Below are 15,846 nucleotides of genomic sequence, written 5' to 3' on the forward strand. Positions count from 1 at the left end.
ATGATCATGGCTGATCATCCAGCTCAGTATCCCGTACCTGCCTTCTCTCCATACCCCCTGATCCCTTTAGCCACAAGGGCCACATCTAACTCCCTCTTAAATATAGCCAATGAACTGGCCTCAACTACCTTCTGTGGCAGAGAATTCCACAGATTCACCACTCTCTGTGTGAAGAAAAAACGTTCTCATCTCGGTCCTAAAAGACTTCCCCCTTATCCTTAAACTGTGACCCCCTTGTTCTGGACTTCCGCAACATCGGGAACAATCTTCCTGCATCTAGCCTGTCCAACCTATACGATTGGATACGATACGATGGGACTTTATTTATCCCAGCAAGGAAATTGATCTGCCAACCGTCATAAAAACACAACAATACATGAAACATGAAATTGAACTGACGAGTGGGGGATGGGTGGGGGATGGGTGGGGGATGGGTGGGGGATGGGTGGGGGGAGTCAGTCTACCCCACAACAGAAGGGGGAGGAGTTGCACAGTTTGATAGCCCCAGGGAAGAAGGATCTCCTGTGGTGTTCTGTGCTGCATCTTGGTGGGACCAGTCTGTTGCTGAAGATGCTTCTCAGGTTGACCGGTGTGTCATGGAGGGGGTGAGCTGTATTGTCCAAGATGCCCTTTAGTCTTTGACTGTCACCATGGGGGTAAAAGGGTTCTGACTGTCTACCCTCTCTACGCCTCCCATGATTTTATATATTTCTACTAGGTTTCTCTTTGACCTCCAGATGAACTTTTTCGTTTAGTTTAGTTTAGAGATACAGCGCGGAAACAGGCCCTTCGGCCCACCGGGTCCGCGCCGACCAGCGATCCCCGCACACGAACACGATCCTACACCCACTAGGGACAATTTTTACATTTACACCAAGCCAATTAACCTACAAACCTGCACGTCTTTGGAGTGTGGGAGGAAATTGACGATCTCGGAGAAAACCCACGCAGGTCACGGGGAGAACGTACAAACTCCGTACAGGCAGCGCCCGTGGTCGGGATCGAACCCGGGTGTCCGGCGCTGCATTCGCTGTGAGGCAGCAACTCTACCGCTGGGCCACCATGACTGCGTTTGTCCAACCTCTCCTTGTAGCTGAGACACTCTGATCCAAGCAGCTCTCTGGTAAACCACTTAAGGGCCTGTCCCAGTTACGCGATTTTTAAGGCGACTGCCGGCGACTGTCAAAGTCATAGCAGATCGCCGAAATTTTCTTTTACCCTACGACAACGACCACGACAATGACCACGACAATGACCACGACAATGACCACGACAATGACCGCGACAATGACCATGACAATGACCACAACAATGACCACGACAATGACCACAACAATGACCATGACAATGACCACGACAATGACCGCGACAATGACCACGACAATGACCACGAAAATGACCACGGCAATGACCACGGCAATGACCACGACAATGACCACGACAATGACCACGACATTGACCACGACAATGCCGAGGTCAGGTCGATACAAGTCACTTTTTTTGTCAAACTAGCACCCGGCTAAGAGATTACACCGTCTTCGGAAACATCGCAAAATCCCCACCCTTACCTGACCGCCAAACTGTCGCCTCCAATCTACCCGTCAAATGTCCTGACGGTAAATAAATTGGTTAAACAAAACTATCTTCTGGTATCTTCAAATGCCTTTTCTTAATTTAATATTACGTGCTTCTAAATGCATCTGTGACAACCTAGCAAACCTGGGGACAGCGCGCGACAGACAGCGCCCGCAATAAGCTACGATACCTGGCAACAAGCCAGCTGTCGCCCAGAAATTTCTATCTGGAAAGTTTTTCCACGACGCGCTGAGATCCGCTACGATTCATTGAAGACTCCTCACGATCATGCCCGCGACACCCCGGCAAACGTTCGGCAACAGCCTAGTCACCGGCAGTCACCTTAACATCGCCTAACTGGGACAGGCCCTTTATCCATCTTCTCCCAAGCCTCCAAATTCTACCTGTAATGTGGTGACCAGAACTGCACTCAATGCTCCATAGAGTTGTTTCCCTGCTCCCTGACAATGTAGTCTATAATCCATGGTCATATTTCCCTCTCGTGAAGAGATCATTTCTCTGTTACTATCCACAAAATACTTATAACGTTGGGGCCACTACAAAATAGAAACATCACAAAAACCTCAACCAGATCTTTTAATCCCAATGGGATTTGTGTCACATTCTGATGTTTTTTTCTTACAGAGGATGAGGGTCATTTTTTAGTTTTAGATTTAGAGATACAGCGCGGAAACAGGCCCTTCGGCCCACCGGGTCCGCGCCCCCCAGCGATCCCCACACATTAACACTATCCTGCACCCGCTAGGGACAATTTTTACATTTACCCAGTCAATTAACCTACATACCTGTACGTCTTTGGAGTGTGGGAGGAAACCGAAGATCTCAGAGAAAACCCACGCAGGTCACGGGGAGAACGTACAAACTCCGTACAGACGGCGCCCGTAGTCAGGATCGAACCTGAGTCTCCGGCGCTGCATTCGCTGTAAGGCAGCAACTCTACCGCTGCGCCACCGTGCTGCCCCGTCATTAGGCACAGAGACAGGCCCAAGTTGCCCATGCCGACCATGATGTCCCATCTACACTAGTTCCACCTCTAGACTTTAGAGACGCAGCATGGAAACAGGCCCTTCGGCCCACTGAGTCCACGCCGACCAGCGATCACCTCAGAAACAAGCACTGTCCTACCACACACACTAAGGCCAATTTACAGTTTTTCCGAAGCCAATTAACCTACAAACCTGCGCGTCTTTGGAGTGTGGGAGGAAACCGGAGCACCCGGAGAAAACCCACACGATCACAGGGGAGAACGTACGAACTCCGTACAGACAGCACCCTTAGTCAGGATCGAACCCGGGTCTCTGGCGCCCGTAAGGCAGCAACTCTACCGCTGTGCCACCGTGCGGCCCTTGATGGCGCCCACGTTTGGCCCATATCCCTCAAAACCTTTCCTATCCACGTACTTTTCCAAACGTCTGTTAAATGTTGTTATACTACCAACTTTCTTGGGGAAGTTTATTTTATCACCGGGCAAAATGAGGCCAGATTTAAAATGAAAATCTGAAATGTGCCCATTTTAAAATGGCCGGCTGATTGAAATCTTCTGCCTAGCCAATATAACTAAGAGGGAAAATAAGATGAAACACGACTGACCTGTAATGCACAATGGTGACATGCGTACAATGTGACATGAGGCCAGAGAAACGCTTTAGGCTTTCTTTGAAGACTCTTTGGGCGACACGGTGGCGCAGCGGTAGAGCTACTGCCTTACAGCGCCAGAGACCCAGGTTCGATCCCGGCTACGGGTGCCGTCTGTACGGAGTTTGTACGATCTCCCAGTGAATTTTCTCCGAGATCTTCGGTTTCCTCCCCCACACTCCAAACACGTGCAGGTTTGTAGGTGAATTGGCTTGGTATAAATGTTAAATTGGCCCTAGTGTGTGTGGGGTGGTGTCAGTGCGCGGGGATTGCTGGTCGGCACGGACTCGGTGGGCCGAAGGGCCTGTTTCCGCGCTGTGTCTCTAAACTATACTAATCTAAAGCCTGTCCCCCTGTTAGTGGAACAGTGCTGCGTACAAACTAGCTGCTTCGTTTACCAGCTTAATAATAGACGCAGCACTTGGAACGATCTAACGCTCTGCGAAACTCTCTCAGTTCAGGTACGGCAGGGATTAGATTCAGAGAAAGGCTCGCTTGACACGGGCACATGAAATATTCAAAGGCTATGCTGGAATAATATACAATTGTTGATTCGTGCAGCACCCACAACAGTTTGGGAACATCACGCTGCCCAGAGCAGAGAAGACTGCTTGATCAGCGCCCCATTCACCACATCTAAACATTCACTCCCTCCCACACTGGTACACTGTGCCTCCAGTGTTTAGCTTAGAAATACAGCGCGGAAACAGGCCCTTCGGCCCACCGAGTTCGTACCGACCAGCGATCCCTGCACTCTCACACTATCCTACACCAACTGGGGACAATAGCCAATTGACCTACAAACCTGTACGTCTTTGGAGTGTGGGAGGAATACCAAAGGTTTCGGAGCAAAACCCACAGGGTTTTCATGGAGAAATGTCACGGGGGGAGCGTACAAACTCCGTACAGTCAGCAGGCGCGGTCGGGATGGAACCTGGGTCTCCGGCGCTGCATTCACTGTAAGGCAGCGACTCTACCGCTGCGCCACCGTGACCGCCCACAACCATCCACAAGATCTCCTCATCTCCTCACATCAGCAGCAACTTCCCAAACCCCCAGGCAGCGCGGTGGCGCGGCGGTAGAGTTGCTGCCTCACAGCGCCGGAGACCCAGGTTCGATCCTGACCACGGAGTTTGTACGTTCTCCCCGTGATCGTGTGGGTTTTTCTCTGTTTTCCCCCCACACACCAGAGGCCTACAGGTTTGTAGGTCAATTGGCTCCGGTATAAATTGTCCCTGGTGTGCAGGATTAGTGCTCGTGTGCGGGGATCGCTGGTCGGCGCGGACTCATTGGGTCGAAGGGCCTGTTTCCGTGCGGTATCTCTAAACTAAACTAAACTAAACTGCAGCCTAACACCACAAGGAGAGGAGATGTGTGAGATTGAGCAATTTTTGTTTCCTCCTGAATTGGAAATACATCGAAAAGGTCACGAAGTGCTAGAGTAACTCAGCGGAACGGGCAACATCTCTGGACAATAGACAATAGACAATAGGTGCAGGAGGAGGCCATTCGGCCCTTCGAGCCAGCACCGCCATTCAATGTGATCATGGCTGATCATTCTCAATCAGTACCCCGTTTCTGCCTTCTCCCCATACCCCCTGACTCCGCTATCCTTAAGAGCTCTACCTAGCTCTCTCTTAAATGCATTCAGAGAATGGGCCTCCGCTGCCTTCTGAGGCAGAGAATTGCACAGATTCACAACTCTCTGACTGAAAAAGGTTTTTCCTCATCTCCGTTCTAAATGACCTACCCCTTATTCTTAAACTGTGGCCCCTGGTTCTGGACTCCCCCAACATTGGGAACATGTTTCCTGCCTCTAACGTGTCCAACCCCTTAATAATCTTATACATTTCAGAGGACAGGTGTCAGAGGACATGGATAGGTGGCATTTCGGGTTGGGAACCTACTTCAGACTGAAGAAGATATATCGCCTCTCTTCACTATCCCTGCTTCTGTATCTTCCTACCCAACAGAACCTTGAGTCTGAAGAAGGGTCTCGACCCGAAACGTCACCCATTCCTCTCCCGAGATGCTGCCTGACCTGTTGAGTTACTCCAGCATTTTGTGAATAAAAACCTTCGATTTGTACCAGCATCTGCAGTTATCTTCTTATACTACTTCACCCCCTCGACTGAAAACATAGAAACATAGAAAATAGGTGCAGGAGTAGGCCATTCGGGCCTTCGAGCCTGCACCGCCATTCAATATGATCATGGCTGATCACCCAGCTCAGTAACCTGTACCTGCCTTCTCTCCATACCCCCTGATCCCTTTAGCCACAAGGGCCACATCTAACTCCCTCTTAAATATAGCCAATGAACTGGCCTCAACTACCTTCTGTGGCAGAGAATTCCACAGACTCACCACTCTCTGTGTGAAGAAATGTTTTCTCATCTCGGTCCTAAAAGACTTCCCCCTTATCCTTAAGCTGTGACCCCTGGTTCTGGACTTCCCCAACATCGGGAACAATCTTCCCGCATCTAGCCTCTCCAACCCCTTAAGAATTTTATATGTTTCTATAAGTGAAAATAAAGGAGTGGAATTAAAGGACGTTCCTTTAGGAAGGAGATGAGGAAGAATTACATTAGTCAGAGGGTGGTGAATCTGTGGAATTCATCGCCACAGAAGGCTGTGGAGGCCAAGTAAGTGGATATTTTTAAGGCAGAGATGGATAGATTCTTGATTAGTGCAGGTGTCAGGGGTTATGGGGAGAAGGTGGGAGAATGGGGTTAGATGGGAGAGATAGATCAGCCCATGATTGAATGGTAGAGTAGTCTTGATGGGCTGAATGGCCTAATTCTGCTCCTATGACACGAACTTATGAATGAGACAAAATGAGGGAACTATCCAACACAGTGTCAGTCTGCATGTTCAATGCACTCAGCAGTAACTAAACGGTGATAAATGGGATAGGTGGAACAGGAAGACGCAAGGAACTGCAGATGCTGGTTTTCAATAAAAAAGACACAAAGTGCTGGACTAGCTCAGCGGGTCAGGCAACATCAGTAGAGAACATGGATGTCTGTCGTCTGAAGAAAGATCCCGACCCGAAACATCGCCTATCCATGTTCTCCAGAGATGCTGCCTGACCCGCTGAGTGACTCCAGCACTTTGTGTCCATTTGTGATATATTTCCAATATATGATAAATATTTGATATTATAAGTGTGCGCGTGTGGTGAAATATAGGAAAATAACTGCAGATGCTGGTTTAAATCGAAGGTAGACACAAAATACTGGAGTAACTCAGCAGGTCAGGCAGCATCTCAGGAGAGAAGGGATGGGTGACGTTTCGGGTCGAGACCCTTCTTCAGACTGAAGAAGGGTCTCGACCCGAAACGTCACCCATTCCTTCTCTCCTGAGATGCTGCCTGATCCGCTGAGTTACTCCAGCATTGTGTCTACCTGTGGTGATATATATGTGTGTATATATATATATTTATATACACACACACACATATATATATTTGTATATATATATATATATAATTCATTGTACACACATATATATATATATATAGTGATATGTATATATCACTATATATATATATATGTGTGTGTGTGTGTGTTTGTACAATAAATTATATATAAACATAGCACAAAAAGTAAGGAAATTTGTGTTTGGTAGATTATTTCTTTGTTGTAACAATGCTTCTTGGCAATAAATCTTATACCGTTGGAAAGCCTGTTTATTTCCCTTTTAAATGGTGCCACATTTGTCAGGAACATGCATTTGTGGGATGAGCAGCAGAGCTGAGTATATGGGATGCGCCCATGAAAAATTTGCCAAATCTTCTCTGCCAATGCCAAAGAGCTTATTCTGCTGTTGCTATTGACTCTTGTTTTGAGCTTCTGGTACCCCCAGGTGCTGACAAGAATAGGATGCCATCCCACAACAGTGTGTGACCAGGCTGGTGACCAGCATGAGGAGGAGGTGCCAGGCTGTTATGGCTGTGTATGGTTCTTCCACACGCTACTGTGGCTCCTGTTTATTAAATGAATAAATTGTTAAATTGCCAATATGTCTTGTTTCTTCAGACTTCAATCATCCAATCCACCAAACAACACCGAACAAGAGTCAATGGCAGAATAAGCTGTTTGGCATTGGCAGAGAAGATTTGGCAAATTTTTCATGGGCGCAACCCATATACTCAGCTCTGCTGCTCATCCCACAAATGCATGGGGGGGACGACCTCATTGAAGAATGAGGGGGGGGACCTCATTGAAACTCACCGAATAGCGAAAGGCTTGGATAGAGTGGGTGTGGAGGAGATGTTTCCACTAGTGGGAGAGTCTAGTACCGGAGGTCGTAGCCTCAGAATTAAAGGACGTTCCTTTACGAAGGAGATGAGGAGGAATTTCTTTAGGGGTGGTGAATCTGTGGAATTCTTTGCCACAGAAGGCTGTGGAGCCCAAGTCAATGGATAGTTTTAAGGCAGAGATAGATGGATTCTTGATTAGTACGGGTGTCAGGGGTTATGGGAAGAAGGCAGGAGAATGGGGTTGGGAGGGAGAGATAGATCAGCCATGATTGAATGGCGGATTAGACTTGATGTATAGGCTAGCACGCAAAATAAAGTATTTCACAGTGACATCTTGGTACACGCGTAGGGTTGCCAACTTTCTCACTCCCAAATACGGGACAAGGTGACGTCACCGCCTGCAACCCCACGTGACCTCACCCAGCCAGCGGCCACGTGCTCCCGCTCCACCAATGGCGGCCGTCCGGGCCTGGGGGCGAGATGCTACACAACCTCCGTTAGGTGAACACACTCGGCCCCGCTCCCCGAACACACTCCGTTTGCCTACACTGTCCGGGCCTACAGCGGCCCCCGGGCCTACAGTGTCCGGACCTACAGCGGCCCCTGGGCCTACAGTGTCCGGGCCTAGTGTCCGGGCCTACAGCGCCCCCCCTGGGCCTAATACGGGACAAGGGCGGTCCCGTACGGGACAAACAAATTTAGCCCAAAATACGGGATGTCCCAGCTAATACGGGACAGTTGGCACACCCTTTCCACGTGACAATTATATACCAGCACCATTAGCTTCTTCCAATCTGTCAAGATATATTAAAGGATCAAAACCAATGGATCAACTATCCCCAAAAACCTAAGCTGAGCTGTGGGGAGAGGTTGAGCAGGCTGGGACTCTATTCCTTGGAGCGCAGGAGCATGAGCAGTGATCTTGTACAGGTGGATAAAAGAGGAATTGATCGGGTAGATGCACAGAGTCTCTTGCCCAGCGAAGGTGAATCGAGGGCCAGAGGACATGGGTTTAAAGGTGAAGGGGGAAAAGATTTAATAGGAATCTGAGGGGTAACTTTTTCACACAAAAGAGTGGTGGGTGAATGGAACGAGCTTGCCAGAGGAGGTAGTTGAGGCTGGGACTATCCCAATGTTTAAGAAACAGTTAGACAGGGCAGGTTTGGAGGGATATGGCCTGGTGGGACTGGTGTAGCTGGGACATGTTGGCCAGTGTGGGCAAGTTGGGCCGAAGGGCCTGTTTCCACGCTGTATCACTCTGTGATTCCATGTCTCTATGTAGGTCACCAGGCTAAGGGTTTGTGTTGCTTCTTAGTCCCATTCATTTCTTCAGCTCTTTATTAATATTAATTTATTTTAAATATTTATTAGTTCCTGGATTCTCCGTGGGTTGTTTTATGCCTCGTGCCAAGAAGACAAATCTGTTTAATATCTGCCATTTCAATATTCCGCTTTATAATTCCCTCTGTCTCTGCATTCCGCTGATCTCCTGCTGAGCACTACAAATTCTCCCAATGGCCTTTTTGTCAACATTGAGAGCTTCTTGTAAACCAGCCACATCCTTGCCCTTGCACCACACATTCCGTCACGTATTTAACTCCTTAACTCAGTACGGAGTGTCAGGGGTTATGGGGAGAAGGCAGGAGAATGCATTGTGATTAGGGTTGCCAACTATCTCACTCCCCAATAAGGGGCAAGGTGACGTAACCGCCCCCGCTCCCCACGTGACCTCACCCAGCCAGCGGCCATGTGCTCCCGCTCCACCAATGGCGGCCGCCTGGGCCAGGGGGGGGCAGGTTGCTAGGCAACCTCCGTTAGGCGGCGCCCGGGCCTCCGGGCCTACAGCGTCCGGGCCTACAACGTCCGGGCCCACAACGTCCGGGCCTACAGCGTCCGGGCCTACAGCGTCCGGGCCTACAGCGTCCGGGCCTACAGCGTCCTGACCTACAGCGTCCGGGCCTACAGCGTCCGGGCCTACAGCGTCCGGGCCTACAGCGCTCCCCCAGGCCTAATATGGGACAAGGGCGGTCCCGTACGGGACAAACCAATTTAGCCCAAAATACGGGATGTCCCGGCTAATACGGGACATTTGGCAACACTAGTTGTAATGCTGTGCCATGGAAACAGGGCCTTTGACCCAACTCATCTATGCCAACCTAGATGCCATATCTAAGCTGGTCCCAATTGCCCAGGTCCTAGAAACCCTGTTTAATGTGCTGTCCAATCCATTAAAAAACTCATTATTTAACACACAATCCAATCGCTGCCCACATATATATAAATACACACATATACGTATGCATGCGCACATATCTATCTATCTATCTTTCTATTTAGTTTAGTTTAGTTTAGTTTATTGTCACATGTACTGAGGTACGGGTATGGCTTTAGGTATAACTGAGGTACAGCCAAAAGCTTTTGTTGCCTGCTTTCCAGTCAGCAGCAGACAGCCAACACATGGTTACAATCGAGCCATTTACAGTGTGTAGATACATGATAAGGGAATAACGTTTAGTGCAAGGTAAAGCCAGCAAAGTCCGATCAAGGATAGTCCGAGGGTCACCAAAGAGGTAGATAGTAGTTCAGCACTGCTCTCTGGTTGTGGTAGGGTGGTTCAGTTGACTGATAACAGCTGGGAAGAAACTGTCCTGCCTGTTATCAGGCAACTGAATCATCCAGCCACAAGTAGAACTACAACTACCACATCTACCTATCTAATTATGTGTGTGTGTGTGTGTGTGTGTGTGTGTGTGTGTGTGTGTGTGTGTGTGTGTGTGTGTGTGTGTGTGTGTGTGTGTGTGTGTATGTGTGTATATATATATAGACACAAAATGCTGGAGTAACTCTATAGGACAGGCAGCATCTCTGGAGAGAAGGAATGGTGAAGTTTCGGGTCGAGACCCTTCTTCAGGCTTCAGTCTTGACCCGAAACGTCAGCCATTCCTTCTCTCCAGAGATGCTGCCTGTCCCTCTGAGTTACTCCAGCATTTTGTGTCTATCTGCGGTTTAAACTGGCATCTGCAGTACACACGCACGCACGCACGCACGCACGCACGCACGCACGCACGCACGCACGCACACATGCACACACGCACACACACACACACTATATATAGATGGATATTAGCCATTCTCTCAAAGATACAGTTGGCTTTCAGTGGACTCTTTGCCCATGGACAATACCGGCAAAGGTCAATGTCCATCACCCTCAGCCCCCTGGCCACTGGGAGAGATTAGAGAGTCTCAGAGGATCATTCAGGATGGAAACAGGCCGTTTGGCCATCAAGTGCCCAGCTACATTAATCCCGCACTGGTCCCATTTCATTCTCCCCACCTTCCCAACAACTCTACCCAAACTCTGGCCCTCACTTGCACACTCAGATTAATTCACAGAGGCCACTTGGCCAATTTACAGTGGCTACCTGGCCAATTTACAGTGAACTCTTGGCCAATTTACAGTGAACTCTTGGCCAATTTACAGTGAACTCTTGGCCAATTTACAGTGGCTACCTGGCCAATTTACAGTGGCTACCTGGCCAATTTACAGTGGCTACTTGGCCAATTTACAGTGAACCCTTGGCCAATTTACAGTGAACCCTTGGCCAATTTACAGTGGCCACTTGGACAATTTGCAGTGGCCACGGCCAATTTACAGTAGCCACTTGGCCAATTTACAGTGAACTCTTGGCCAATTTACAGTAGACACAGCCAATTTACAGTGAACTCTTGGCCAATTTACTGGGGCCACTTGGCCAATTTACAGTAGCCACTCGGCCAATTTACAGGGGCCACTTGGCCAATTTACAGTGGCTACCTGGCCAATTTACAGTGAACTCTTGGCCAATTTACAGTGAACTCTTGGCCAATTCACAGTGAACCCTTGGCCAATTTACAGTGAACCCTTGGCCAATTTACAGTAGCCACTTGGACAATTTACAGTGGCCACGGCCAATTTACAGTGAACTCTTGGCCAATTTACAGTGAACCCTTGTCCAATTTACAGTGAACTCTTGGCCAAATTACAATGAACCCTTGGCCAATTTACAGTGAACCCTTGTCCAATTTACAGTGAACTCTTGGCCAATTTACAATGAACCCTTGGCCAATTTACAGTGAACCCTTGGCCAATTTACAGTAGCCACTTGGACAATTTTCAGTGGCCATGGCCAATTTACAGTGAACTCTTGGCCAATTTACAGTGAACCCTTGGCCAATTTACAGTAGCCACTTGGCCAATTTACTGGGGCTACCTGGCCAATTTACAGTGGACTCTTGGCCAATTTACAGTGAACTCTTGGCCAATTTACAGTGAGCTCTTGGCCAATTTACAGTAGACACTCGGCCAATTTACTGGGGCCACTTGGCCAATTTACAGTGGCTACCTGGCCAATTTACAGGGAACCCTTGGCCAATTTACAGTAGCCACTCGGCCAATTTACAGTGAACTCTTGGCCAATTTACAGTAGACACTCGGCCAATTTACAGTGGCTACCTGGCCAATTTGCTGGGGCCTCTTCACCTACCACGCCCAAGGTGAGTGGCAGCATCTGGGGAGAGTTGATGGGAAGGCGGGGAGAATATAAAAAAGGGATTAATCCAGGATTCGTTTAAACGGGTTGTGGAAGGAGCCAAAACCTCAATGGGCCAAAGTGGTTCTTTGCTGTCATCGGGCGTGGAAACAGGCCCTTCGGCCCAACTTGCCCATACCGCCCAGCATGTCCCGTCCACATTACTCCCACCTGCCCACGTTTGGCCCTATCCATGTACATAGAAACATAGAAAATAGGTGCAGTAGTAGGCCATTCAGCCCTTCAAGCCTGCACCGCCATTCAATATGATCATGGCTGATCATCCAGCTCAGTAACCTGTACCTGCCTTCTCTCCATACCCTCTGATCCCTTTAGCCACAAGGGCCACATCTAACTCCCTCTTAAATATAGCCAATGAACTGGCCTCAACTACCTTCTGTGGCAGAGAATTCCACAGATTCACCACTCTGTGTGAAGAAATGTTTTCTCATCTCGGTCCTAAAAGACTTCCCCCTTATCCTTAAGCTGTGACCCCTAGTTCTGGACTTCCCCAACATCGGGAACAATCTTCCCGCATCTAGCCTCTCCAACCCCTTAAGAATTTTATATGTTTCTATAAGATCCCCCCTCAGTCTTCTAAATTCCAGCGAGTACAAGCCCAGTCTATCCAGTCTTTCTTCATATGAAAGTCCCGCCGTCCCAGGAATCAATCTGGTGAACCTTCTCTGTACTCCCTCTAAGGCTAGAATGTCTTTCCTCAGATTAGGAGACCAAAACTGTACGCAATACTCCAGGTGCGGGTACCTGTGCAAACGTACCTGTGCGAACGTACCTGTGCGAACGTACCTGTGCGAACGTACCTGTGCGAACGTACCTGTGCGAACGTACCTGTGCGAACGTACCTGTGCGAACGTACCTGTGCGAACGTACCTGTGCGAACGTTTCTTACACCACCACCACATCCATCAGATGGAGATGGAGATGCGGGTGGGAGCCCGGGATGACGGACGCTCCGCGGAGAGAGCTTACCTGCCCGGTTGATTTCGATGATCTCCTCTTGGGCGAGGGGGCATGAGTCACCCTGCCCGCTCCCCTGCGGGGACTTGTTGGCGTCTGGCTTGCAGTAGTTGGGGGAGCCCGGCTGAGGGGCGCGCGGGATGTGCTTGTTCTTCTTTTTTGGTAGCTTTTGCTTGGCCATGGCCAGGGAGTAGTACATGCCGAAGTTGTTGACGATGACGGGGACGGGCATGGCGATGGTCAGCACGCCGGCCAGGGCGCACAAGGCCCCCACCAGCATCCCGGACCAGGTCTCGGGGTACATGTCGCCGTAGCCCAGGGTTGTCATGGTCACCACCGCCCACCAGAAGCCGATGGGGATGTTCTTGAAGCTGGTGTGCTTGCTGCCGGTGATGTCCGCCGGGTCGGCGCCGATCCGCTCGGCGTAGTAGATCATGGTGGCAAAGATGAGCACGCCCAGGGCCAGGAAGATGATGAGCAGCAGGAACTCGTTGGTGCTGGCCCTCAGGGTGTGGCCCAGCACGCGGAGGCCGATGAAGTGGCGGGTCAGCTTGAAGATGCGGAGGATGCGGACGAATCGCACCACCCGCAGGAAGCCCAGCACGTCCTTGGCGGCCTTGGACGACAGGCCGCTCAGCCCCACCTCCAGGTAGAAGGGCAGGATGGCCACAAAGTCGATGATGTTGAGGGAGTTCTTGATGAACTCCTTCTTGTCGGGGCAGAAGAGAATGCGCATGAGGAACTCGAAGGTGAACCAGATGACGCACATGCCCTCCACGTAGGTGAGGAAGGCCTCCGTCTCGATGCCAATGTCCTCCACCACGCTGGTGACATTGCCCCTCACCACCGTCTCCGTCCTGTTCACCAGGTGGTTGAACGCTTCGTGGGTCTCAAGGCAAAAGGTGGTGATGGATATCAGGATGAAGAAGAGTGAGGCAAACGCCACGTACTGTAAGAGGGAGGGAGGGAGGAGAGGGAGAGGGAGAGGGAGAGGGAGGGAGAGAGAGAGAGAGGGGGAGAGAGAGAGAGAAGAGGGGGAGACCAGTTCAGAAAAATCGGAACATGGAACGAGCCCACCCCCAAAACCAACCAACCGGCGCATCGGTAGAGTTGCTGCCGCCGTCGATCCCGACCGCGGGCGCTGTCTGTACGGAGTTTGCACGCTCCCCCCCTCCCCTTGACCTGCATGCGTTTTCTCCCCGTTTCCATCCACACAGTTTTGTCGGCCGATCGGCCTGGTATAAAGTGTAAATTGTCCCCAGTGTAGGAAAGCAGCTGCAGATGCTGGTACCTATCGAAGGTATCACAAAATGGTGGAGTGACTCAGCCGGTCAGGTTTTCCCCAGTGTGCGCGTAGGGTAGTGCGGGGCATCGCTGGCCGGCACGGGCTCGGCGGGCCGAAGGGCCTGTTTCTCTCCCCCCCCCCCTCCGCCGTATCTCTAAACTAAACTAACCTAAAGTAAACTCCCCCCCCCCCACCCCACCATCTCCCTCTCGTCCCCTCTCCCATCGGGCAAGAGGTACAGAAGCGTGAGAACGCACACCTCCAGAGTCAGGGACAGTTTCTACCCAGCTGTTCATCAGGCAACTGAACCGTCCTCTCATCAGCTAGAGTGCGGTCTGACCTCTCATCGGCCTCACTGGAGACTTTTGAACTGCGTCTGATAGTGTAAATTGTCCCTAGTGTATGTAGGATAGACAAGTCAAGTCAAGTCAAGTCAAGTCAACACAACCCACGTTGACCAAAGTGCTGTACATCAGTGCAGGTACTAATATCACTGCAGTGATATACTACAGTGCAGGTGTACTAACATCAGTGCAGGTACTGCAGGTATGGTGTTAGTGTGCGGGGATCGCTGGTCGGCGCGGACTCGGTGGGCCGAAGGGCCTGTTCCGTGCTGTATCTCTAAACTAAGCACTAGCTATGTGTTTAAGGTTTGCCCTCCCCGCGCATGGTTCGTGGTTACCCTGTCCACTGTGACAATCTCTGCCTGGGCATTGTTTACCTCAGAGAGATACAGCATGAAAAGAGGCCCTTCGGCCCACCGAGTCCACGCTGACCATCCATCACCCGGTCACACTAGTTCTATTTTATCCTGCTTTCTCCTCCACTCCTTTACGCACAAGGGGGCAACCAGTTAAACGAAAAACCTGTGTAGGATGGAACTGCAGATGCTGGTTTACACTGAAACGCTGAGATACTCCACAAAATGCTGGAGTAACTCAGCGGGGCGGGCCGCCTCTCTGGAGAGAAGGAACGGGTGACGTTTCGGGTCGAGAGCCTTCTTCAAACCTTTGCCTTTCCAGAGATGCTGCCTGTCCCGCTGAGTTACTCCAGCGTTTTGTGCCTATCTCCGAGCTAGACTACGCACTTCAGTGCCGTGGTGGGGAAACCAGATCACCCGGAGGAAACCCACGCGGTCCCGGTGAGAGCGTGCAATCTCCACACTGGCAGCGCCGGGGGTCAGGATGGAACCCGTGTCTCTGGCGCCCTGAGGCATCGGCTGTGCCACCGGGCCCAGAGAGAGAAGAGTTTGTCACGCTGGAAGCACAACCATGCTCTGAAACTCGGCCCAAAAGTTTTGCTGAAGACACTCAAATTTCCAAAGCAGCACTCAACGCTGAGATGACCACAGTGGGCATCCCGCTGGCCGATAATCTCTCGCCTTATGTAGCTGTCCACCATCGCAATAGGACCATCCCAATCGAACCCGAACAGTTCCCCTCTTCAGACATTCATTCCATTCCCTTTGGATTCCCTCTTGAATCTGCTACCACCGCCCTTTCAGGCCTCACACACCACATCCC

General features: G+C 50.4%; 1 protein-coding gene across 1 annotated transcript in view; it reads right to left on the minus strand.

Moving 5' to 3' along the window:
• Positions 1 to 15,539, minus strand: part of LOC144611401 (voltage-gated potassium channel KCNC3-like) — a 49,951-nt gene extending 34,412 nt beyond the window's left edge. The window contains 2 exon segments of the mRNA XM_078430472.1: positions 13,051 to 13,987; positions 15,411 to 15,539. Coding sequence (XP_078286598.1) covers positions 13,051 to 13,987; positions 15,411 to 15,539 — 1,066 coding nt within the window.
• Between the last annotated feature and the right edge of the window lie 307 nt (positions 15,540 to 15,846).

The sequence above is a fragment of the Rhinoraja longicauda genome, chromosome 40, assembly GCF_053455715.1.
Source record: "Rhinoraja longicauda isolate Sanriku21f chromosome 40, sRhiLon1.1, whole genome shotgun sequence".
Lineage (NCBI taxonomy): Eukaryota > Metazoa > Chordata > Chondrichthyes > Rajiformes > Arhynchobatidae > Rhinoraja > Rhinoraja longicauda.